Source organism: Bombyx mori, chromosome 22 (genome assembly GCF_030269925.1).
Source record: "Bombyx mori chromosome 22, ASM3026992v2".
Lineage (NCBI taxonomy): Eukaryota > Metazoa > Arthropoda > Insecta > Lepidoptera > Bombycidae > Bombyx > Bombyx mori.
The window spans coordinates 8149312-8173775 of NC_085128.1; the positions used below are offsets into that span (position 1 = coordinate 8149312).

General features: G+C 35.8%; 2 protein-coding genes across 2 annotated transcripts in view; one reads left to right on the forward strand and one right to left on the reverse strand.

The window, feature by feature from the left end:
• Nucleotides 1-11265, reverse strand: part of LOC101736335 (tissue inhibitor of metalloproteinase) — a 50024-nt gene extending 38759 nt beyond the window's left edge. Inside the window, exon 1 of the mRNA XM_004931857.5 lies at nucleotides 10823-11265. The gene's annotated coding sequence lies outside the window, so the exon portion shown is untranslated. The remainder of the gene's footprint in view (nucleotides 1-10822) is intronic.
• LOC101740156 (synapsin) overlaps nucleotides 1-24464 on the forward strand; it is a 93392-nt gene that overhangs the window by 63233 nt on the left and 5695 nt on the right. The window contains exons 10-14 of the mRNA XM_062675091.1: nucleotides 21461-21553; nucleotides 22647-22759; nucleotides 22946-23042; nucleotides 23150-23317; nucleotides 24061-24292. Of these exons, the coding sequence (XP_062531075.1) occupies nucleotides 21461-21553; nucleotides 22647-22759; nucleotides 22946-23042; nucleotides 23150-23317; nucleotides 24061-24292 (703 nt within the window). The remainder of the gene's footprint in view (nucleotides 1-21460; nucleotides 21554-22646; nucleotides 22760-22945; nucleotides 23043-23149; nucleotides 23318-24060; nucleotides 24293-24464) is intronic.

Below are 24464 nucleotides of genomic sequence, written 5' to 3' on the forward strand. Positions count from 1 at the left end.
TGTGAGCTCGTCCACCCATCTAAGCAATAAAAAAAATTAATAGATGAACGAGCGACGGAATATCTCATGAGAAAGGTCGAAGGTTTAAAACTTGTCTTTACTTTCTTCCACAGTCGTAATAATCGTATGGCATCATAAGGTAATAAAAAAGGGTGCATTATATACAGTGACTGCTGCAAGTGTCTCATTGTTACACTTATTAAACTTTATAGCGCCAAATTTGGGACAGTACATCAACAAAATGCATTTAGGGCAGCCGCTTCTTCTTCAAGACATTACGGTTTTAAGCGAAATGCGTTTGATATAAAATATATAAATATGAAATGCGTTTAATATACATACATTTCTCCTTGTGTTCGCTTGCTTATCTACAATTTAAATAGTGACAAACTACTAACATAGGTATTTATGCGTGTTTATATTAAACGAGATAACGAATGGTATTCCTGTTTGCAATGTATCATGATGCTGCATACCAGAGCATGAATATATTCTTCGATAATTATAAATCGAGGTTACCTACTACATTTTTTTTTTTTTTTTTTTATTGCTTAGATGCGTGGACGAGCTCACAGCCCACCTGGTCTTAAGTGTTTACTGGAGCCCATAGACATCTACAACGTAAATGCGCCACACACCTTGAGATATAGTTCTAAGGTCTCAGTATTGTCACAACGGAATTAAAAATGTATTGTTGATAAGCTTTTCTTGTGTGCGTTTACAAAATCAGAAGTCTAAGGCTACCATAGTTTACGGAAGTTTTATTTTAAAAGATTAGCATTAAATAATTTATGAAAACACGCTATAATGTTGTTGTCGCTAAAAAAATTATAGTATAGAAATTGTTACGTGGAAATATTGCATATAAACAAATAATTATTTATATGCAAATATAGCGAATCCTAAAATTGTCGCGCACCGATTGGACAACCTTCCATGTGGGTTACTTAATTCAGAATCGGGTCATTCGAATGTCGCGGTCATTAATGTATCAAATGAGAACCATATTAAACTGTTTTATAAAAGTCAACGAACGTATGTACGTATATTGAATATTTATTTATGTATGTAGGCACGTATGTATTAGCATAGTTTTGAATTGGTTGCAGCTGTATTTTATTTGAATAGCCGCTGGTGAACTATATTTTTTTTACCCTATTATAATAACAGAGTGCTAGAATATTTTATTCGAAAAAAAAAACTAAAAAAATTATTTGTAAATGTTTTTCAAGGCCTTCTGAAATTACATTTTGAATGCTACTCAAAGAAACCACATGTTGAACTGAATTTAAAATCTTTTGTAAAGTCCTTGCGTTTCATTGCCCTGAATTCGAGTTGATTACGACACAAAAGCAAGTGCCGCTTTATTTTAAAAACCGATTTCATTGACGGTTCCATTAAGCTTTTTTTGGCTCTGAGGTTTTTTTATTTATTGCCTAGATGGGTGGACGAGCTCACAGCTCACCTGGTGTTAAGTGGTTACTGGAGCCCATAGATATCTACAACGTAAATGCGCCACCCACCTTGAGATATAAGTTCTAAGATCTCAGTATAGTTACAACGGCTTAAACAGTTTAAAACATTGTCTTGTGCGAACTGTATTACAAACTATTACTTTTAAGGTGAGTCGAAAATAAATGTTCATTAACATTTACCTTGGTGATTTGAAGTCGTTTACCGACTTTTTGCAATCCATGTCGTCCATGTCAAACTAATATTATAATAATACTCAGAATATGGATATAATCGTTCTTCTGTTTAAAAAAATATATGAAACAGATTTTTTAAAGGTACACTTGCTAATCCATATAGTGAAGTTATGGTAATCGAATTTCGTAGGCAAACGCTGGCTTTATTCACTAAGCTAAATTGAAAACGAATTGAAAAACATTAAATTAAGCACTGAATCGTTATTGTTTCACTTGTTGTTTTAATGTTTGAGCAATATTCACGCGAAAACAACAATAAGCATTTAGGTATCTCTTCGAAACGCCTTTCTCTGAGGAAATTGATACAACCGTGCTGTTGCAGTACTTATGGCATCAGTGTTTATTCAACATTTTCAATATTAGAAATGCTTTGTAGTCTTAGAATGTCGAGTTACCGTTACACGGCGGGGCGCCAATATATTGACTGACTACGTATCGTGATCACTATAGTTTAATGTATATCATAAAGTAATCTCTCGGTTCTATCGACGTTCGTGAACCTTCAATGTTTTATTACAATAAAAATTACATGTTAAGAGAAGTGTAGAGCGAGCATCCGCCTTCATATCTCGCGATTATTTATTATATTATATACACATATACAACATGAATATAGTTTATAATTATTTTGGAAATCTCTTACTGTTCTTAAATGAAAGGAAGAGCTGATTAACTAACTCGGTGGCACAGTAGCTCACGCCTGACTGCAGGGCCGAGGGTCGTGGGTACGATTCGCCCATCGGGCATAATATGTATAATGAACAATTATGTTTACTTTTTATCTGGATATTAAATACCTATGGATATTGTGTGTATATCTTTAATTTTAAAACTATGTATTTAAGTCTTTGGTTTTCTTAGTGAAGGGAATGCTAGATGGAGACCAGATGATCTTGTGTGATTTTTCCCTGATAGTCTATTTATTATCCAAAGTACAGATTTGTCAAACATCGGCAACTCTAGGCGTAGATAATATTCCAAGGGGTTAGCGTGAGATGCCCGATGTACTCGTAGTAATTATATCTGCTTCAATCAAAGAACCACATCAGGCGATAAAAACGTACCAACATTCAAAAAATTATAAACTTTTAAAATCACTTGTGGTATGATATAAGCGTGTACAAATCGGTACCTTTTTTCCTACTTATTCGCTGGTAGTCTAGGGGGCTATTCCAACTTTGCCCGGATGGGTTACGGTAGGTGACCTCACGGGCTCAACCTGAAAGAATTTGCTAGCTAGTGCTAGTGCTCTAGAAAGAGTAGTACTTCGCAGAACCTACCACCGGATCGGAATCTCGACCCACTGAGAAGATCCGGCAATCGGTACCGCCTACCAGATCAATACTATCGCGAAATAATTCTGCATTCATTCGGAAGGTAAGATTTCCATTACATTCCATTGCGTCTTGTGTTTTTATGTCACGAAACAGTCGTACGTTGCGGCTTGATGGATAAATCACTCATTATACACTACAATTGAGACTTCGACCTCAAGCCTCAAGGCGGGTGGAATTCACATTTTAAATGTCTATTGGCACCGATACGAGCTCGTTCATCTGAAGAAGAAAGAATCAAAGAACTGTCATCATTTCCTCCTTTGTAACTGTATATCAAGTAGTTTAAATTGTAATCAATAATTTTAGAGCTCAACTGTAAGTTGAGAGTGCAAATCACTTTTGACCATGCGCTGTCTTAAATTTAGAATATGGCTAAAACTCTTATTCAGTTTCGGGTTGCGGGTAACGAACCTAAAAAGTATCCAAGAGCCTATTTACGGAACATACAAGATGTGATAATGCAAAAAGGAACCAGAGATCTGAACCAACAATAATTATTGTAAAAAGAAACCGCATACCTACAAACTACTTCCGCCTAACGTGGATACACGCCTACGCTCTAAATTCGTTGTAAACAAAATTATTTAAATCATTTCCTACTCAAAATAAGATTCTACAAAACTTAACATAACGTTTTTTACAATGATTCCAAATAAAACGACTATGTAAATCATAGCTTTGTTTTTAAAAATATACAGAAAATTTTGTATGCAAAACCTTGTTGACATTGTGATAATGATATAAAAATGCGAAAATATTATTATAACATACAGGAAAACGAATGAATAATCTGGCATTCGATTGTACACACAGTAATTTTTAAGAGTGATTGTAATACTCTTTTCTCCGTCGAATTTTCTGCAGGAAAAACCCAAACGGATATGAATGGCTAAAATTAGTTACATTCTCGTTTTCTGGCGACATCTGGATACATCCGCGGGTGGTATATGTGTTAACCAAACGCGATCTTTCCTTTTGTTTGAGCGAGTAATAACATTCTTCACATTCTTTTTAAATATTATAAGGTAACCTCATACAATAGAAAATCAATTCCCAAATTCTATGACGGGCTTGTAAAAAATTCTCCAATGACCAAAAAAAAGCAAACACGGCTCATGAAATAAACAATTTATATTTAATTTCAAAAAGGTTCGAAAATGACTTTTACAACACAGCTCACGTCCAGGATTTCACAGACATAATGCCGACTTACGTGGGCGGTCACAAACGTAATATCTACAGATGAGTACGAGATATGACCTGGATGTAAAAGGAATACCTGTTTATTATCGTAACGCCATTATGACCCTTGTATTAAGTTAAACATAATGTTAGCAGAAAGAACATATTCAATGCTGTTAAATTACAAAATGATATTAAGACAAGTATAGGAATTATTCGTCGGCCTTCGCTAGCCGTGGAAATAATTAAAACTACTTTTAAATTACTCATTATATCGACGAGTCGCTGAATCTGAAGAAAATACTATACTTGGCTTAATATTTAGACAAATAATTAGGTAACTAATATAGTAATGAATATTTATGCAGCAATATTATTTTAATGAAACGCTTATTGTACTCAATAATATTAATAATATAAGGATTTCGAGATTCAGATAAATTAACAATTTAACATGAATGTACATTTTGAAACTGAACAACGATTAAAATAACACGATCACTCGGGAAATAACATGAAGAAATACCAAACCAAATATGTATATGTACGTGAAACGCTCGTCTAGCAATCTAATCAGCGTACTGAATTACAAATGTACACGTAATGTACCCATTTACGAACAAAATATGGACTTGAAGAGAATATACGCGTTTTTAATATGCAGCAATAATCGAGGCCCATTGCTCTATATATGTAATTTTTTACTGAATTTACGAAAGATAGTATTTTATATCCATTTCAATGTACGAGCTCACGGTCCGTTTGATGTTAAGTGGTTACCGGGGTTACCTTAGTAAGTGAGACAAAGTCTTAGTTTTATATGACGGCTACCCCACTCTTCAAATCGGAACACATTACTGGTTCGCGGTAAACTCTCGCAGTAATAAAATTCTACTCATGACCAACGTCGAACTTAATTTTTGTGTTATATTTCTGAATAGTAACATAAATTAGTAGTTAGCTAACTCTGAAGTCGTTGTGGCCTAAAGGATAAGACGTCCGGTGCATTCGTATATAGCGATGCAACGGTGTTCGAATCCCGCAGGCGGGTACCAATTTTTCTAATAAAATACTTTGGTATTTAACAAATGTTCACGAGTGACTTCCACGGTGAAGGAATAACATCGTGTAATAAAAATCAAATCCGCAAAATTATAATTTGCGTAATTACTGGTGGTAGAACCTCTTGTGAGTCCGCACGGGTAGGTACCACTACCCTGCCTATTTCTGCCGTGAAGCAGTAATGCGTTTCGGTTTGAAGGGTGGGGCAGCCGTTGTAACTATACTTGAGACCTTAGAATTTATATCTCAATGTGGGTGGCGCATTTACGTTGTAAGATGTCTATGGGCTCCAGTAACCACTTAACACCAGGTGGACTGTAAGCTCATCCACCTATGTAAGCAATAAAAAAAAACAGTTTCAGAGCTTTGTTTTCTTTTGAGATTATTTTGCCTTCAACGTTTTTGTCCTAATAATTCTGTTTTTATTTACTATTAGTCGGCGTCGCTTCCATATTTGCACATCGCTTTGATAGATAACAAAAACGTTTTGTTATCATCACCTGCTTGCTTTCTGCGGAAACATTGTTTTCATTCGAGCGAATGTAATTAGAGCTATGCGGTTGCTGTGGCTCAATCAACCTACACCCGGGATCAACGAGCGCTCGGTTATTCAACACATTATTATTGCAATATACATATATATACAACAACATATACAACACATTCGAAACATGCTTATAGCGGTAACTATATCTGAGACTAGAAAACATTTGGCTAAAACCTGAATACGCGCTTACGACATTTCCAAGATAAGCTATACACAAGTTCTGGACAAGAGCATTGATCTGTCGAGCTACATCATCCGCTCACTGGAAGATCGGCTCTTAGTCGTTATCCCCAAATAGAGACTGGTGGTAGGACCTCTAGTGAGTCCGCACGGATAGGTACCACCACCCTGCCTATTTCTGCCGTGAAGCAGTAACGTGTTTCGGTTTGAAGGGTGGGGCAGCCGTTGTACTATACTGAGACCTTAAAACTCATGTCTCAAGGTGGGTGGCGGCATTTATGTTGTGGATGTCTATGGGCTCCGGTAACCACATAACACCAGGTGGACTATGAGCTCGTCCATCCACCCATGCAACAAAAAAAAACATATTAAGATAAGTCTACAAATTTTCAACGGTGCCTAATTTTACTTCAATTCAATGGGTTTCTTTATGATCATGAACTCAATAACAGACCAGGGCCCGCAAGCTTGAATTAAGATAACAGTTTTATTGGCTTCTAACTCGATTCGTGAAATCTATTTCAGTTATCTTGGTCACTTAATGGTTTTTTTTTTATTTTATTAAAACGGTGCTTTTCCCGTAGCTTGCAACATTCATAGACACGATCAAAATGGCTTGCTGTCGAGCGAGCTATGAACTTGGCCCGAGTGCTCTTCGACATCGGGTTAACGAGATGAAGTCTCGATATTGCGCCGCGGAACTCTCTACTTACACGATACAACGATACAATTAATAATCTTATACCTTTAAACGAGCAATTCTTGTATAAATATATATATATAAACGTTGTTTTGCCATATATAAGATTTCTAGGGAATTTCTAGTGTAGAAAAAAAAGTAACTTATTGTAAGTGTGTAAGGATGTGGTAAATGAGTGAAAGAGGTATGTAGTGCTGTGAACGATGAGGGAATATATAATAAAAATAACAAAACCTCATTGAACCACATAATACCTCAGTTTAACAAAAACAAAGTCCAAATAAAAAAAAAATGTTAGGGGTGGACATCCCTAATCACTTAGGGGTATGAAAAATAGATAGTAGCCGATTCTCAGGCTTACTGAATATGAAAAAAAAAATTCATGAGAATCGGTCAAGCAGTTTCGGAGGAGTATGGGAACGAACATTGTGACACGAGAATTTTATATATTAGATATATATAGTCTCGGAAACGGCTCCAACGATTTTCATAAAATTTAGTTTACAGAGAATTTCGGGGGCGATAAATCGATCTAGCTACGATTTATTTTCAGAAAATGTTGTTTTTTTTCGTGTTTTCAATAATCAACTTTATCGATAATCAACTTTATGACTCTTCCCGACCGGCATCTATTGGCGAATAATAATACTATTTTTCTTAATTGAGAGCAAAAAACTGCTTTAAAGGCACAACAAGATGGCGTTATAAAAAAAAACCGAGTAAAGCTCGGTCATCATCTAGTAGATTGCAATAAGTACAAGTACCCCGCGCCGCACACGTGTATACAAGCGCTCGTCTATTTCGCTACATGTGTGTTACTACTGTTTATGTTCCGAGGAATTGATATTTATGACAAGCGCAGCTGCAACTTGGTTTAGTTCGAATTAATGTAATAGAAACTGAATTCGAAATCAGCGATAATTTTCCTTTAGGTATTATTACGTACAAGTGATTTGAAGTATGCTATTGAAAAATAACTGGCTTATTGCACATACATATGTACTTCACAATTTTAAATTAACACATAAATCAAAAATATAATTTGATGTTTAGTTGAATGAAATATTACATATACGTCTTCATAATTCACTGTTAGGTTTATTGTTACTGACATTAACCGCTAAGGGTTTGTGATAAATTCCAAGAGAAAGGTCAATACCAGAGATCAGAGTTGAGTACAGAGGCCAGTTGGTATATTATAACTTCTATTTCTTGATCAAGCGATTGTTGGTAAGAAAGAATTTTTTTTTATCTGAAGGCTTCACTTTCTTTTTAATTACTAATAATTTATGTGAAAATTCGAATTCAAATATAATATCTATAAATATATTATATATATTTTGAATAAATATAGCACTAAAGTACAGCCTCAATATGAATTCACACTGTCATAATTTTATTATGTATACATTTAAAACGCAAGGTGTTCAAAGTTCAGGGCAGTGTAGTGTTCGTTTTGCTGTTAACGCAAAATATATGAATTATGAGTTATTGTGATGTCTGATGATCTTACATTTATTATAGATATTATGGTGGTTATATTTATTTATTGGTGGTAGGACTTCTTGTGAGTCCACGCGGGTAGGTACCACCACCCTGCCTATTTCTGCCGTGAAGCAGTAATGTATTTCGGTTTGAAGGGTGGGGCAGCCGTTGTAACTATACTTGAGACCTTAGAACTTATAACTCAAGGTGGGAGGCGCATTTACATTGTAGATGCCTATGAGCTCCATTAACCACTTAACCAGGTGGGCTGCGAGCTCGTCCACTAATCTAAGCAATAAAAAAAATGGGAAATAAAATCTCGAACAGAGTACTTCTTAAATTCAATGAAAGAAAAAACAAAAATGTACTTAGTATTATTGTAACTACGTCGAAATATATGAAATACAGTCATAGCAAACGATAACGTTGGTCGCGCCTAGCCAACCAATTCACTGACACTGGCCATTATGCAATAAAATCATTTGAATTAATCAATAGAGAAGACTGGGCCCTGCCAGTGTGGCCAGCTAACGACACATTTCCTTCGAGTACTGCCGAACCGTTCTGATATCGCACCCCGACCTCGTAATAATTGGTCAATACATCTAAAGAAACAGTTTTTTTTTTCTATAAAATATCCTAAATATTTATTAACTTGAATTTCAAATTAAAATAAAGGTAATGAGTGTAATGAATCGAATCCCGCCAAGGGAAGATATTTGTATGATAAATATAAATGTCTTTTCCAGGGTTATGGATGTATATTAAATATATGTATGTGTATAATAAAAATCTTACATTTATATCCGTTACTGGTACCTGTAACACAAGTTCTTTACGAACTTATCACGGGACCAGTTAACGTGGCGTGGTTGTTAGTAAATATTATTTAATATTGTAAAAGAAAGTTATTGTAAAAGAACAGTTAATAAATCTTCTAAGTTCACCTTTGACTTAACAGCTAATCACTAGCTAAACTTAGGTACGTGAATATTAAGCAAGATTTCAAACATTATTTTTAAAAATTAAATATATTTTTAAAATATGCAACTATAGTAGAGTTCAATAAAGCTAGTGTGAAATATTGAAGCGAAATTTGATTTTTCTTTTTTTTAATAACTACAGAAGAAGGTTGTTAAAGATATTTAAATAAATTTAACAGCTGTGTAAGATAAACTTAATTCTCCTGACTGAATGATTGATTCATGAACGAAACGTCTAAAGCGCCGGAACTTTGGAATGTAGTACTTTGTGCCTGGACATATCACTTCTAAAGAAGAACAACAAGAGATGTATGGAAAACTTTCATTTTAGTAAGAAATTACAGATACCTACTTGTCTCTATAATTTTTAGAAGTGAATATAGAAGCTTTTTTTTTGCTTGTGATAAGTTAGTAGTGAATTAGGGATTGAAGGTTTCTATGGGAAAGTAGTTTTTTGAAGCCGGAGAAATGAAATTACATTTAAACAAAAGTTGAGAAAAAAAGTATTATAAAAATAATTCACATACATTTAATCACTATAATTTTGTCACAAACTAAATAACGTTAAATAAGGCATAGGGATTACTGTCCTTCGTAACTAATAAAAGATTATGCTATTCTTTAACGTGCTTCCATTATTAATGTTATCGGGAAAATATTTCAGACACGTTACCAGAAACATCTCGATCGATCGCTACGAATGCCAAACAATTACGAAGTGCGGGTCGTAATGTTTTAACTATTCGATTCCTGGCGTTACAATCGAGTCAGACAAGGCTGAAAATAAATTTAAGCTAGTAAGGTGTTCATTAAAAATCATACGCAATTCATTTATTTACTCCTACCGTAACCGTCGTCGCAAGAATGCAAACCAAAGGCCAACAATGTTTACAAATGGTATCACGTTTGCTACACACGGTTTTATTTACATAGTTACATTTGGACAAATACGTTTAACGCATTCATAAAATATGCATTGTTTTTTTGATCAATGAAGTGCTATGACCGTATCTGGAATTTTAATTTATTCAGAATTCATTTAGAATCGTTTTTTTTTCTTTCTACGATGTCTGTCTGTAAATCTGATTTTTTGGCCGAAATTTCCCAATATAAATGCAATATTCAAAACGTTTTATGATTCACGACGTTTAGTGCGTGAAACTGTGCCAAATCTCGATTGCATTCCTACAGTCATGTAGGTAATTAGAAATAACGCGTTGCATTCATAGGCATGTGTGTCAGAATATGACGCGTATTCCTAAAAGTAAACATTACTTTCATTTGTGCAACAGCTTCGACTTACGAGTATGACCTGTATTAGAAACTGGTAGGTACCTAAATAATGCAACATGCAACGCTTTTTACGACGCCTACGAAATGTGTCACGAAATTTACATTATCAAAGTAGATCTAACGAGCCATGTCAACAAACAAGGAAATCGTTTGCCTTCTGTTTACAACTGAATCGGTAAGTCATCAAAATTGGATCCTGTTTTGATTACACAATCGTAACATGTTTACATGACGCCGACAATTGCCCAGCAGCGAACATGAATATTTTTTACCGGTTACATTCTCTTATACATCGAAATATAATTATCGTACTTAAGGACAGGTTAATAATATAAACATTGCACCTGAACTCGTAGATTGCCAACGATTCAGCAGTTGAGGGTCGTTTCGACTTCTATAAAGACGCACACGCACTACTACGAATACACAAGATTTAATATTGTTCGTTTGGAAAAATCGTTGAAGAAAATTGTCTATTTGAAAATTTATTATGTTCGATAAATCGTATATGCTCTCGCGCAACGTCGGCTCAATGTTTTCGGAGACACGCGTTCCCCGTAGCGAACAATCGGAAACTGAGCGTTTCGTTCGGTTGGTCGAACCAGTTATTATGCGCCCACTGCCACTGCCATCAATAACTCCACCAGCACGTGGGTCTGCCTGTACAACGAACGGCTCGTGATAATATCCCGCACGCGGTAAACCGAATACCGACGATCGGTTTCTCCCGTGACATCATCACGTCGAACCGTTGGTGTCTTCATCCAAGATTAACGCAATAACAATTGATGAGTTCTCGACAAACGTTTCTGCATCAAATGTTTTTGCAGACGGACTAAAAATAACTTTTTACGCGTTTAGTTTTATTTTGTTTGTTTGTTAAATAACAGCAAGTAAAATTATTGTAAGCAGAGTTTTACTGACATATTTTTATTTCAAATCGAATTTTTACACTATTGTTGTCAAATTGATCATAACATTCCAAACTTAACCTTTTTTTATGAATGAGGGATCACTGGTGGCCCAAAGGCCTTCCCAGTTTCACCAGGACAGGTGGGCGAGCAAAGGCTCAACCAGAAGGAGTGGGATTTGCTAACAGCTGCCCGAGCGCCTTCAAAGGAGACCCAACAACTCAAGAGCAACTGCTTAGTGAATGAATCTACTACTGGATAGTAATTGCGACCCGCTGAGAAGAACTGGCGAGAAACTCAGCGGGCTGATGCACGGGCTAGGTCCAACTGAACCTGCCGAAGACTGAGATGTATAAATTATTAAGATTCACTTGTCGAGCCCTTTTGTTCTTGCAAAATACTCATGGGTACACACGGCTTTTCAACACACCTCGGTGAATATGCAAACATTTATTTAACTGAGAGTTGTGTAAAAGAAATATTATTTGAAATCGCAAAATTCCACAGTGACTTGTTATGATGGAATTAACTGAGGCTCTAATTCTGATTGAATAACATAGAAAGCACAGCAGGTTATATAATTTCAACGTAAAACAAATCAAAGTACACTAAGTTGATATTTTTATAATATTACAATTAGATTAAATAGAACAATAGAACTTTTTTTTATATTGCTTAGACGGTTGGACGTGCTCAAAGCCCACCTGGTGTTAAGTGGTTACTGGAGCCGAAACGCATTACTGTTTCAAAAATAGGCGGGGTGGTGGTACCTCACAAGAGGTCCTACCACCAGTAATTACGCAAATTATAATTTTGCGAGTTTAATTTTTATTACACGATGTTATTCCTTCATCGTGAACATTTGTCAAGTACGTATTTCATCAGAAAAATTGGTACCCGCCTGCGGGATTCCAACACCCTTGCATCGGAATGCAACGGACGTCTATACTTTAGGCCACGACGACTTCTAAAATTTTTACATATTTTTTTTAGAAAATCATTAAATTTTTCCTTTATATACTTTGATTATCTATTTGATTGTCAATTTGTAAATTTTAATCGTAGCATTAAGTTTCTGTCATAATATTAATGACAAAATAAATAATGGAATCAAACTTATATAACTTGAACTGTATTATTATGTCATTAGTATGCACTTGATGACTTCATCTTTATGTAATGTAAAATAAAGTTAAAATAAAAGTGAAAGACATGATTTTGCATTCAAATATGCGAGCTCTCACATGTCTTCAATTTAAGTTAAGTTTATACCCGAGCCGAAATATATCAGCGTGGTTGACAATTATTACATGTGATAATAAATAAAAACAATTACACAAAACATTTGGCTTATGAAACACCATTTTTCAAGAAACAACTAGATTCATTATTCTTAATAGGGCGCAAATAACACTCTTAAACAATTAAAGACCATATGTAGATGCAGCTAAATTTATCTCAGCTCTTCACTTTTATACCTTCTGAGTTCCCTTATAAGAGTGAAATGTATGTTTCTTATAAGGTTATGTGTGTTCTATTATCATCAGAGACCGAGTTGCATCTAATCAAGATTTAATTTCTCTCAAACATGTTCATGACAAAATCTTGTTTGAACTTATGCATTTATCAAAGAATACCTTACCTTAGAAGTACCTTATTTTTGCTTACATGTAATGTTAACATTTATAATTCTTGTAATGAAAAAGAAGGAGCATAAATGTTATTTATCCCTTTTCTAAATAAGACCTTATTGTATTGCTCTTCAATAGATTTTCACTTCTCGGTATTTTTCATTTCTTGTAATATGACTATTGTATTGAATAGGTATTGTATACCTAAAGGGGAATTGAGATATTCTCGGTATTCAAGCACTAAGCAACTTGCTTTATTATTTACTAGCGGCCCGCTCCGGCTCCGCTCGGATTTTTAACAAAAATTTTAACGATATAATATGACGTTGTTTTATTTTTTTAAATAAAAGAACACTTATTGCTGCATAACTGTAATAGTTGACATATGCTGTCGCGACACTCATTGTAAATAATAATGTGTTCCACAAATTCGTACTACATTATTTTATTCTACCGTCAAGAGTTTTCGCAGGGCACGCGATGTAAAGAATATTTTAGGTAAATTTTTTACACCTTGGGTTACATTAATGGAGTTTTAGTAAGGATTTCTAGTTTTTTTTTTTTTAAAAAGATTATAGCCTATGTCACTCGGGAATAGTGTAGCTTCCAAACAGTGAAAGAATTTTTCAAATCGGTTCAGTAGTTTCGAAGCCTATTGAATACAAACAAATAAACAAATCTTTCCTCTTTATAATATTAAGTATAAGTATAGATTATCCATCAATGCGGACTCTATATACCGCTTGTGCTGCACCATGTAAGTGACCACAAGCAATTCAGACATATTAATAAAGAGCTACAGAAATAGCGATATAAAAGAAATAGACAGCATATAATTTAATGTTATTACAATAAAATGACAAACAAATATTAAAAAATTATAAAAAATGTTTGTGCATTAAAAGTCGAAATTGCTTTTTTTATTTGGATTACATCATCAGGGGCTACTTACGTAAAACGAGCTCATTTTTACTATATTTTATTTGTAAATATACTAAGAAAAAATATATATCTAAGAATGCTTTTGTGTATCGCCTGTCGATAGATACCTGTGTCAAACCGTGAAATTAACTATTTTATAAATCGATTGGTAATAAATAGAATGCCAACCATAGGATCCCCGATACTATTTACAGTAGGTTGGTAAACTTTTTACTTTATTTCAAATAATTTAACACATTATACATAGCCTCATACAATAAAATTAACTTGTGTTTATCCACTGGTACCAAAATAACTGACTCCTCAACACTAATGTAGATTCCTTTTAAAGGCTATTTTTTTGTTTCATTATTGACTTTTTACTGGTAAAGGTGGGCCAAATATTCGTTTCCAAATTATTTATAATTGACAGCCTAGCTCATTATCATCAGGAATAACTGCTAACCAAAAATCGTTTTATAATCGAATGCTATATATAATTAATAAGTTAATTAATATATGGTTTATTGCAATTTAAGTTACAACTTTCGCGAACTTAACCTTGGATTGGGGTAACTTTGATATTTGTAGTGCCTCTGTCACGTGAAGTCTGGAAGTTTGGAAGTCTAAGTTACGAAGCTTGATTATAAGATTTCTATGAAGAAAATTCATTTTTGTCGACGCTCATGAATAAAATTGAAATAGTTTTATCAAAGTCCCCAGTATAAGATGCCGCGTACAATGCTTGTACAAGAGTTGTTATCAATATAGGTCGAGACGTAGCTGTTGCAACGCTTCCTTTGCAACGTCAGGACTCTATTCTCATTAGCTTACTGAACTAAATTATCGTTTCACGGAATATCTTTGTCTTAAGCCCGTAACTTTTTCCCTTCTCTCTAAATAATGACATAGAGAACGGCCGAAGATCGTTAGTGGAATAACAGGTTATAGGGTCTCAATAAATTTAATAATTTATCCAAATATTAATGAAAAACTACAGGTATGCCACCCAGATTTTTAGTCACCATTAGGTACTAATTAATATCAATCTATCTCATCTGTTTTGTTTATCGATAAAGCTGCATTATTCTTGAACAACAATGCGTACAGCGACAGTTATCAAAAAAGAAATCCGACAAAAACCTAAAGCTCACTAACGACATTTACAAGATTAACTTTGAACCTCCGTCCTAAGAACTGTCATTCGTTTTCGTTTGCTGACATCATGAGAAGATTTCTAAAGTTCTCTAAGGCAACAAACGTGATTGGTGTACTCACCGGTCATCGTTCTCACCGAACCCACTTGCGACGAAGGGCTCGACGAGCAAATTAACCCACAGACACAGCTCACTGAGTTTCTCGCTGGACCTTCTCAGTGGGTCGCGTTCTGATCCGGTGGTAGATTCTGCGAAGCACGGCTGTTGCTAGGGTTCGTGTTAGCCACGTCGTCAGGTTTGAGCCCGTGAGCTCACCTACTAGTTAAGGTTACGCTGAAATAGCCCCTCAAGAATCTCATCTTAGATAGGAAAAAAAACTGAGCAAAGACCGCTCGATAGAAAATCTTCTCTTCTTAGTTGTCAGTATCAAGATATATGAGCTATTCAAGTTTTATTCTATGATTTGTTACCTAAGCTGATGGTCTTGAGAGACCATATCAGCGTCACCAGGCGAGTAGGTGAGCTCACGGAGCTCAAGCCTGACGTTATTGCTAGCACGAACCACCGTGCTTCGCAGAATCTACCACGGGATCGGAAACGCGACCCACTTACAAGATCTGGTGAGAAACTCTGATAAAAACTTCCATGATAGATTTTTCTACAATGCATCATTTTTGTGTTAGAAATAGTAGACATATATACCTAAGTATTGTCACACAGTAAAAACTTTTCTTTTAGAATGCTGGCCACAAAACAGTTTATTGAATTCGAATTTCGAATTGTTCATGAAAATAAAAATGTATACTTTTAGAATTTTACTCATTTTTAAATATGGAGTGGACGCTTAAAGAAGACCGTGTGCAGTTATTGCGTTGCATCGTTGCGGTTACGCGCCAATTCAAATTTTTAACATACTGAATAATTTGAATATAACCAAAAGATTCGTTTATCGTACCATCAAACGATACAATGAAGACTCTAGTGTAGATGACAAGTCAAGAAGTGGTCGCCCTCGGTCTGTTAGGACTCCAGCAGTGATAAAATCTGTGAACGCGCGAATTCAAAGAAATCCCAAACGTAAGCAGAAACTGTTGGCCCTTCAGATGGGGTTAAGCAGAACCACGGTAAAAAGGGTGTTAAATGAAGACTCAGGGCTTCGGGCATATCGAAGAAAAACAGGACATCGTTTGAATGCTCGTCTAATGGACCTGAGACTGAAGAGATGCCGCGCTTTGTTGAAGCGGTACGCGGGAAAAATATATCGGGAAATTCTTTTTTCGGATAAAAAAATTTTTACCGTAGAAGAGAGCTACAACAAACAAAGTGATAAGGTGTACGCACACAGTAGTGAAGAAGCGAGAAACCGTATTCCGCGTGTCCAACGAGGTCATTTTCCATCCTCGCTCATGGTATGGTTGGGAGTTTCTTATTGGGGCTTAACAGAGGTACATTTTTGTGAGAAAGGTGTAAAAACGAATGCAGTTGTGTATCAAAATACAGTCCTGACGAACCTTGTGGAACCTGTTTCTCATACCATGTTCAATAACAGGCACTGGGTATTCCAACAAGATTCGGCGCCAGCGCATAGAGCGAAGAGCACACAAGACTGGCTGGCGGCGCGTGAAATCGACTTCATCCGGCACGAAGACTGCCCTCTTCGACTCCAGATTTGAATCCGTTAGATTACAAGATATGGCAACACTTGGAGGAAAAGGCGTGCTCAAAGCCTCATCCCAATTTGGAGTCACTCAAGACATCCTTGATTAAGGCAGCCGCCGATATTGACATGGACCTCGTTCGTGCTGCGATAGACGACTGGCCGCGCAGATTGAAGGCCTGTATTCAAAATCACGAAGGTCATTTTGAATAAACTTTAGTGTTATAAGAATCTATGTTTTGTTAAGTTCATTTTGGTATATGGATGGTTACATAATGAATAAACTTGTTTCAATTATTTTACATTAAACATGTGACAGAATTTATGACCTGACTAGGTATATATAGTCAGGAAGTGTAAGCTATCATCTTAGTCTGCATTGAATGAAAGACATTTGTCTGCATCTATCAGCTGATTACTTGTGGTCTATGTATTAGTCCTGCGATTAATTGGAAAATATACTTTCTATGCGTCACTAAAAACTCACATGATACGAAGTATGATTTGAATGAAATCATTAAATTGCTTTTACGACTTGGCGATTGAGAGGGATTGATTTCTTTTCTACTGGACATCTCTTACCTATTAAGACCTTACTACCTATAGGATATCTATTACCTCTTTCTTCTATTACCCGAGACTGAATTTGCCTTTCGTCACTCTTAGCTTATTTATTGTCTTCGAAGATAGACTCGCATGTGGTTTTGGTAATGGTAAATTTTTTTAGTCTTCTAAAACGACTTCTAAGTAATGCGTTGGGTTTATTTTTTCAAATTTTGCATCAATTCAACCACGAATTGTTTTAAAACAATTTATCTTTAAACAAAGGCTTAGATAAGTAGGTATTACTTACTAAAAGAGTATTTCAGGGTTAGGAGTAACTTGTAAATATACGAAGTAGTAAAGTTTTGCCAGAAACATTACTGTAAATACGTTTATAATTTATACCGTTATCAGTAATAAGGTTTAAAGGCGGCGGTAAGTACTTCCCATAAGCGGGGCCACAAGCACGACAGTCTTAAAAAAAAAACAACAACAACAATAAACATCACACTTAATTTCAAAACATTATTTAAATTGGATGAGATAATTGATACCGAAAATACACGTAAGCCGACAGATCCTGTATGCAACGGGCTTAATGTACTTACTTAATAAAAAAAACACTTGAAAACGTCTGGCGCCATTTCGATATTTACCTTATTAACGTCTATTAAACGTGCCTATGTAAATTGTAAGCTGCATTCGAAATACTCATTATCACATGCGTAATCTCGTTCGTATGAATGTTTCTCACCTTGACTGAGGTCAATAACAGTTACAACCACGGAAATTGCGACGATAACATTATTATTGTGTCCTCTAAAAAAACACAATCGCCTCTTTAAACGTTCTGATCATTCCCAACTTTTAATTATTGTCATTAAACTATTTTTATATTGCGGATATATCTTGTAATAATTAAAATAAAATCGATTATTAATTCCTATACAGTGTAAATGATATACATATCTATACAGTGTATTTAGAATCTCAGTCTTTATTAATATACTGCTTAAATATAGTGATTATTTTATCTAAGTAGATTTATTTATCTAAGTAGAATAATAAAATTGGTTTTTAAAGGACCAGCCACCTACTATCTGGTAGGTCGTAAGCTCGTTTGCTTACTATTGCAAAAAATGACTTTTCCATTTTCCAATACTACCTATTTCAATAAATCTCAAATGCAGGGACTTTTCTACTCAACAAACTCTAGTGCTTAAAGAATATCTTAAGATAAACCTTAAGATTCAATAAAAACCTTTTGATGACTTATTCAAGCATATCTGATCAGTCATTAGAATGATTTATCATGGCATTCAAAATATTCTATAGGCGGCGAGATACCATCTAACTTCAAAGGCGGTAATTACTGTGATAAATGACAATTGTCTTGTCCTTTGTGAACAATAAATACTCCATCGAGACTCGTGCGATATTGTTTCCCGTCTGTTTATGACCATTAAGAACTTTTGTAACAACCATAGCGATATTTGAATTGAATACCACGATAAAGGTATCAAGTTGATCAATCAAAAGATAACATAAATGGTCATGGATGCCTACCTATTCAATTTACACCGAGATTCGAACGGCGCTAATCAAATGATCACTTATTAGTCGATTATCATTTAAATTCACGATCGTCGAACATAGGGATGTCCATATATGACGTAAGCAAACGAGCACGCGTCTCGCCGTCAAAAAATGAAGTCACGCCAGAGCAATTTAAAATATGCTTTCGAGTCATACGTAGCGCCTTACCATAAATAGCAATTTGAACAAAACCTACAATGTTATGTCTACACTGAAGATGACATGCGTCACGCGATACGGAGAAGGAAGCATGCCTCAAGTGCAGAGGAATATAACACTTGACGTCGCACCGCCCACAGAGCGCCTCCACCACTGATGTGTATGAAACCAATGTAATGACGTCACTTGACTAACGTTACATCGAAGACCTATGCGAAACGTAACGCGGATATTCGCAATAATATTATTTAAACCACTTCACTTGGAATCTAATTCATTCAGACAAGAGTGCACTGTCAATCATGGTTATTTTTATGTTTGAAAGCACATCAATTACAGTTGAAAACCGACAAGATTTTCAAATACAGATTCATTTTAAGCACTAAAAATAAGAACTGTATAAAAATGTGCGTGCGTCTCATATGCTTTCTGTTGTTGATCTGATTGAGCTAAAATTTTTATAAAATCGGTCGCTAACTTTGTCATGGTAGAATAACGCACACAACAAATTACTGTATTTTTTCACACATATACCTACAGCGGTGGTCACAGTGCTTCACTTATTCACTCACAGACTCACAAATCTACAACGAAACAAACAAAACTTTTCCTACAATTTATTTCATTAATAATTAAATATATCATAAAAATAAAATACGTAATATGATGTAAATAATAAAAAAATACATTGATATTAATCAACATAAAAATATTGGTAATCCAAAAATCATGTGGTAATCGAAATTTCTTGCCATTGAAATCATTAAGATTCATATCACGACAATAAAACAAGTCATTAAAATAACCAATACAGTATACACGTTCGTAAACATTGTTACAACTTTGAATCCTGACTAGTTACAACCGCTAATTATAAATACCATACTTTTGATAACTTACATTTAATTTTATCATCTATCTTTTTGGTGTAAAACGGTTTTAAAATGTACTTTATTATATTCCTTGTGGCAATTTACACTAATTTTCCTCCTCCTTCTAGCGTCGTGTTGCTCAGTGCTGAGGGTCGTGACCTTTACGGAGCACTTTTGTTTGGATTATGTTCCTCCATGCCCTCCTTTTATAATAGGTTGGGGAAAAAGTATTTTCTTATGTATGAACTTGTAATAAAATCTCTTTGACTATACTTTTTGTATCTGGCTGGTTTTGGTATCATTAAAAGTTTAAATTTTAAAGAAGATAATTCCAAATTCAAATTAGGAAAATGAGTGATTTTTATTTATTTTTCATACTGTCAAGATGAGTGAATCTAACGAAGAGATTCTTACATTTTAAAATTATACTACAAAAAAGGTAAAAATGCAACGCAAGCCGCGAAAAACATAATTTCCTGAGATCGGATATTAATGTAGTACATACGTACGTATTGGTAATAGCTTAGGGTAGCCACGGCTGCAATCCCATGTCTTCTGGAAAAACTTTACGTAAGATCATTTGTCCGTCAATATTCCTTTAAATTGAAAAACCTCCACTTAAATAGTTTATTACTTAACCGAACAGACATTCAAGTGTCGGTTCGTGGTCATTCGCTTATGGACATCGACAATGCCAGAGCTAAAGCGAAGTTACAGCCTACCTTTGAGGAAAAATAAACAATAAAACGTAATAATAGAGAAAAGTTTTGCAACAAACAGTGGCCCCAGTTGAAAGCATTAAAACACATTTTTAAATGTGATATTTATTATAAATACACTAAAGTTTTCTTTTATAACCTATATTGTTTTATTCACAGTCATAACCCACCGCTTCGCACGCAATTTGCATTTACGTCAGATAACGAAATAATAAACACACATTCATTCTCTGAACAAATTACGATAATTTCAATTTTCCTTTCAATATGTGTTATTTTTGAAACGATAAATTTATGTTTAGGAATGTGGAAAAAACATTTTTTGCAGTATGTACTAATTAAAGCTTTGTTTTATTACATTACAATGTAAACGCTCTTAGCTCTTAGAAGTCTAGGCCAGCAAACCTTACATATGAATTTGCATATTTATGAACGTTAGTAAAATTAGTTTATCTTCATTTTCATGCCTTATTAGCGTAAGAGAGGTGATGGGACATACGGCCAATGGCTTTGGTGATTTATCAATGAGATAACCATCTCAATAAATATTACCACCTTTTTACCGTCAATGGTAATGAAAATTTAAATTAGAAGAAATAGTAAATAAGCCTGTGGTTACATAAATTAATTATGACAATATCATGTTCCCGACAGAAATGTATTGTCGGGAACATACAACAATTGGGGTCAGAGCCGACATTATGCAAACGCACGTCGCGTTCCAAACTATTTCCCACACAAAAAAGATTTAAAATCCGACAATATATCATGTGTGCTTCATAATCTCTGATGACATAACCGAGCCCATTGTTACAGGTCACAGCGCCCAAGTTCCCCGTGGTGATCAAGATAGGGCACGCACATAGCGGCGTCGCTAAGGTGAAAGTGGACTCCCTGGCCGATTTCCAGGTAAACCTGTTCGTGTCTATAGTTATGAATATTAACGAGATAATCAACTAGTTTAGGGTGCGGTAATTTCTATTCGTTAAATATTGGTGATAGGATCGTGGCGTAGTATCGTAAGAAAATTACGTTTTTTTGTCTTTTTATGATTTAGGTTAGATTTGCTAACAGCTCCCCGAGAGCCTCCAAAGGAGACCTAACAACTTAAGAGCAACTGCTGCGCGAATGAATCTACTACCGGATCGGAATCGGGACCCGCTTAGAAGATCCCGCGAGAAACTCAGCGGGCTGATGCATGGGTTAGATTGCACGTCGAACTATTTGCTCAGTTCGACGAGTAGGGTCACCGGGGTCCGTAAGTCTGCTCCTAGCGTTAGAGTTGAAGGCGTCTAATGCAAGAGTTATTGGAGTTAATGGATCCTTAAGGACGTGTCTACGGCGTCAACGGTGACAAATTCCGGTTCTGCACCACGGTCTACCACAGTAACGGTGTCTGTTACAACTTTTTGAGTGATACGGGGATTTTATTTACAAAATTAACTGAATTCGCGAAATTTTATCGAATCCGGCACCTTCATTAACTTAATTATCTGTACCTTTAAAACTTCGAACAGTTGTACTTAAGGGACGTTGGTGGTGTACTTCAAGAAAGTATTTTATCATTAAACACAACAGGTAGCACATGTTTAGGTTTCTCTAATGAGTGTCTATTACACTATTAACGACGAGTACGGTTACCGGGATTCCTCAGCCTGCTCCTAGTGCTAGAGCTGAAGGTATCCAATACAAGAGTTATTGGATTTGATGGATTCGTAAGGACAGCCATGCTTATGCGATGCAGCATCGTAGTGCTGTGGTTGATCCAAAACAAATATTGTTTTTATACAAAGTCGATTTGTTTGGTATCTAATTAATGAGTTTTTTTATGGTAGGGACTGGCTTGCCCTTGGTATTTCTGACGTCCATGAGCGAAAGTAACCACTCACAATCTGGTGGGTCATACAAATACGTACGTGTGCTGTGCCTATAAAGGCAATAAAAAAATTAAAATATGAATTAATTAAACATTTTAAGCTTGTCTGATTTTATATTTTTATAGGACATTGCTGGTGTTGTAGCAATGCTGGGAACTTATTGCACTGTGGAACCGTACATCGACGCCAAATACGATATTCACATTCAAAAGATCGGCACCAACTACAAAGCATTCATGTACGTATTAATTTTAGTTTTTATTCGAACTAGGCTGACGCCTGCAGAAAAGATCAAAGTGGCCTGCATTAAAACTTGTGATTGTAAACAACAAGAAGCAGGCGCTTCGGACGAATGCAAACACATGAATTGCGAATCATTGAATGACGAAACTGTTTGTAACAATAATATTGTATTTACTTGCAGGCGCAAATCTATTTCGGGTAACTGGAAAACGAACCAGGGATCTGCTATGCTCGAGGCCATCGGTATGAATGACAGATATAAAATGTGGATTGACGAGGTAAAGTTTTGATGTTTTATATACTACTTTTATTGTTCGAATCCGTCGAATGTGTCACGGATGGCGCAATCCAAAATGAAAGCGTTACATAAAATGTATTTTTAAAGGTGAGCGAAATATTCGGAGGACTTGAGGTTTGCGCTTTGGAACTGGTCGTGGGTAAGGACGGTCGCGAACACATCATCGAACTTAACGACTCTGCTACTTCGTTCATGGGAGACTCACAAGAGGAAGATCGTCGTAATCTCGCTGAACTAGTTCTGCAGCGCATGCAGGTTTGTTTGAAAAATATAAATATATATTTCAATAAAACAAGGTAACACCATACCAATTTGTGTGGGTACGCATCACCGATATAAAGATTAGAGCACTAAGGAGATAATAATATAAATAAGGTATTTTTCGTTTGGTTAATATCATTGCATGACGGAACCACCACGTCTTGAAACCGTAACATAGGATGCTTCGTGGCAGGAATAGACATGATGGTGCTATCCACTACACCTCACAATACGTCCTACCATCAATAGCTACACAGACACACATTTTGTGGGCTTCGCTTCTCTTACAAGATATTCGTCTTCATCGTGAAGTGCGAATTTTTATGAGATCAAATAGTGTCAGAACGCTTCTTCGAAAAAGCGGTGCGTCACGATAACCCTCTTATCGTGGTTGTCTCCAACTACATATCCGACCCACGCGACGGGACAACGTAAAGCCGCAGTCACCCAAAACATGTCTTGTCGCATCTTCCGGATCCACTCTCTGTAATTTCGGGTTCTCACCATGAGAGTTCACCAAGAGTCCAAGAGTTTCTCGCCGGATCTTTTCAGTGGGTCGCAATTCCGAGTATTCGAAAACTCTTTCAGGTTGAGCCCGTGAACTTACCTATCTGTCCAAGCGTAGCTGGAATAGGCCAAGATAGGATAGGAAAGAAAATGAAATCGTTGCGACTCATCTGATCTAGTCATAAATATATCAAATATTCGTATAAATAGCACAATCTTGCGTGTTCCAGGCGGTGTGTCGTCCAGGTCTAACAAAGACGACATCTAGGTCATCGGTATCGGGTGTTTCGGCAGCAGGATCTCCTGAGGAACGCGGCGGAGCCCTGCCCGGGACCGGTCCACCAACAGCGCCGCCTCCAGCGCCACTCTCCTCAGCCACCAGCATTGACCGCCCGCTGCCACCAATTCCAGCCGAACCCACTCAGCCACCGCCGCCGCCGCTCACCCGACGTGACTCTCAAGGTACGTAACTAGTACAAATCTGTGTACGTGCTCTATAACGTACGATTTATCTTATCTCTATGAACTTTATTAAAATTTAAACAATAATAAATATAAATCAAATTTTAAGAACAAATACCTATATAAATCATGGCCTTTCACAATATTTTTTGATGCAATAGGGTTATTATCT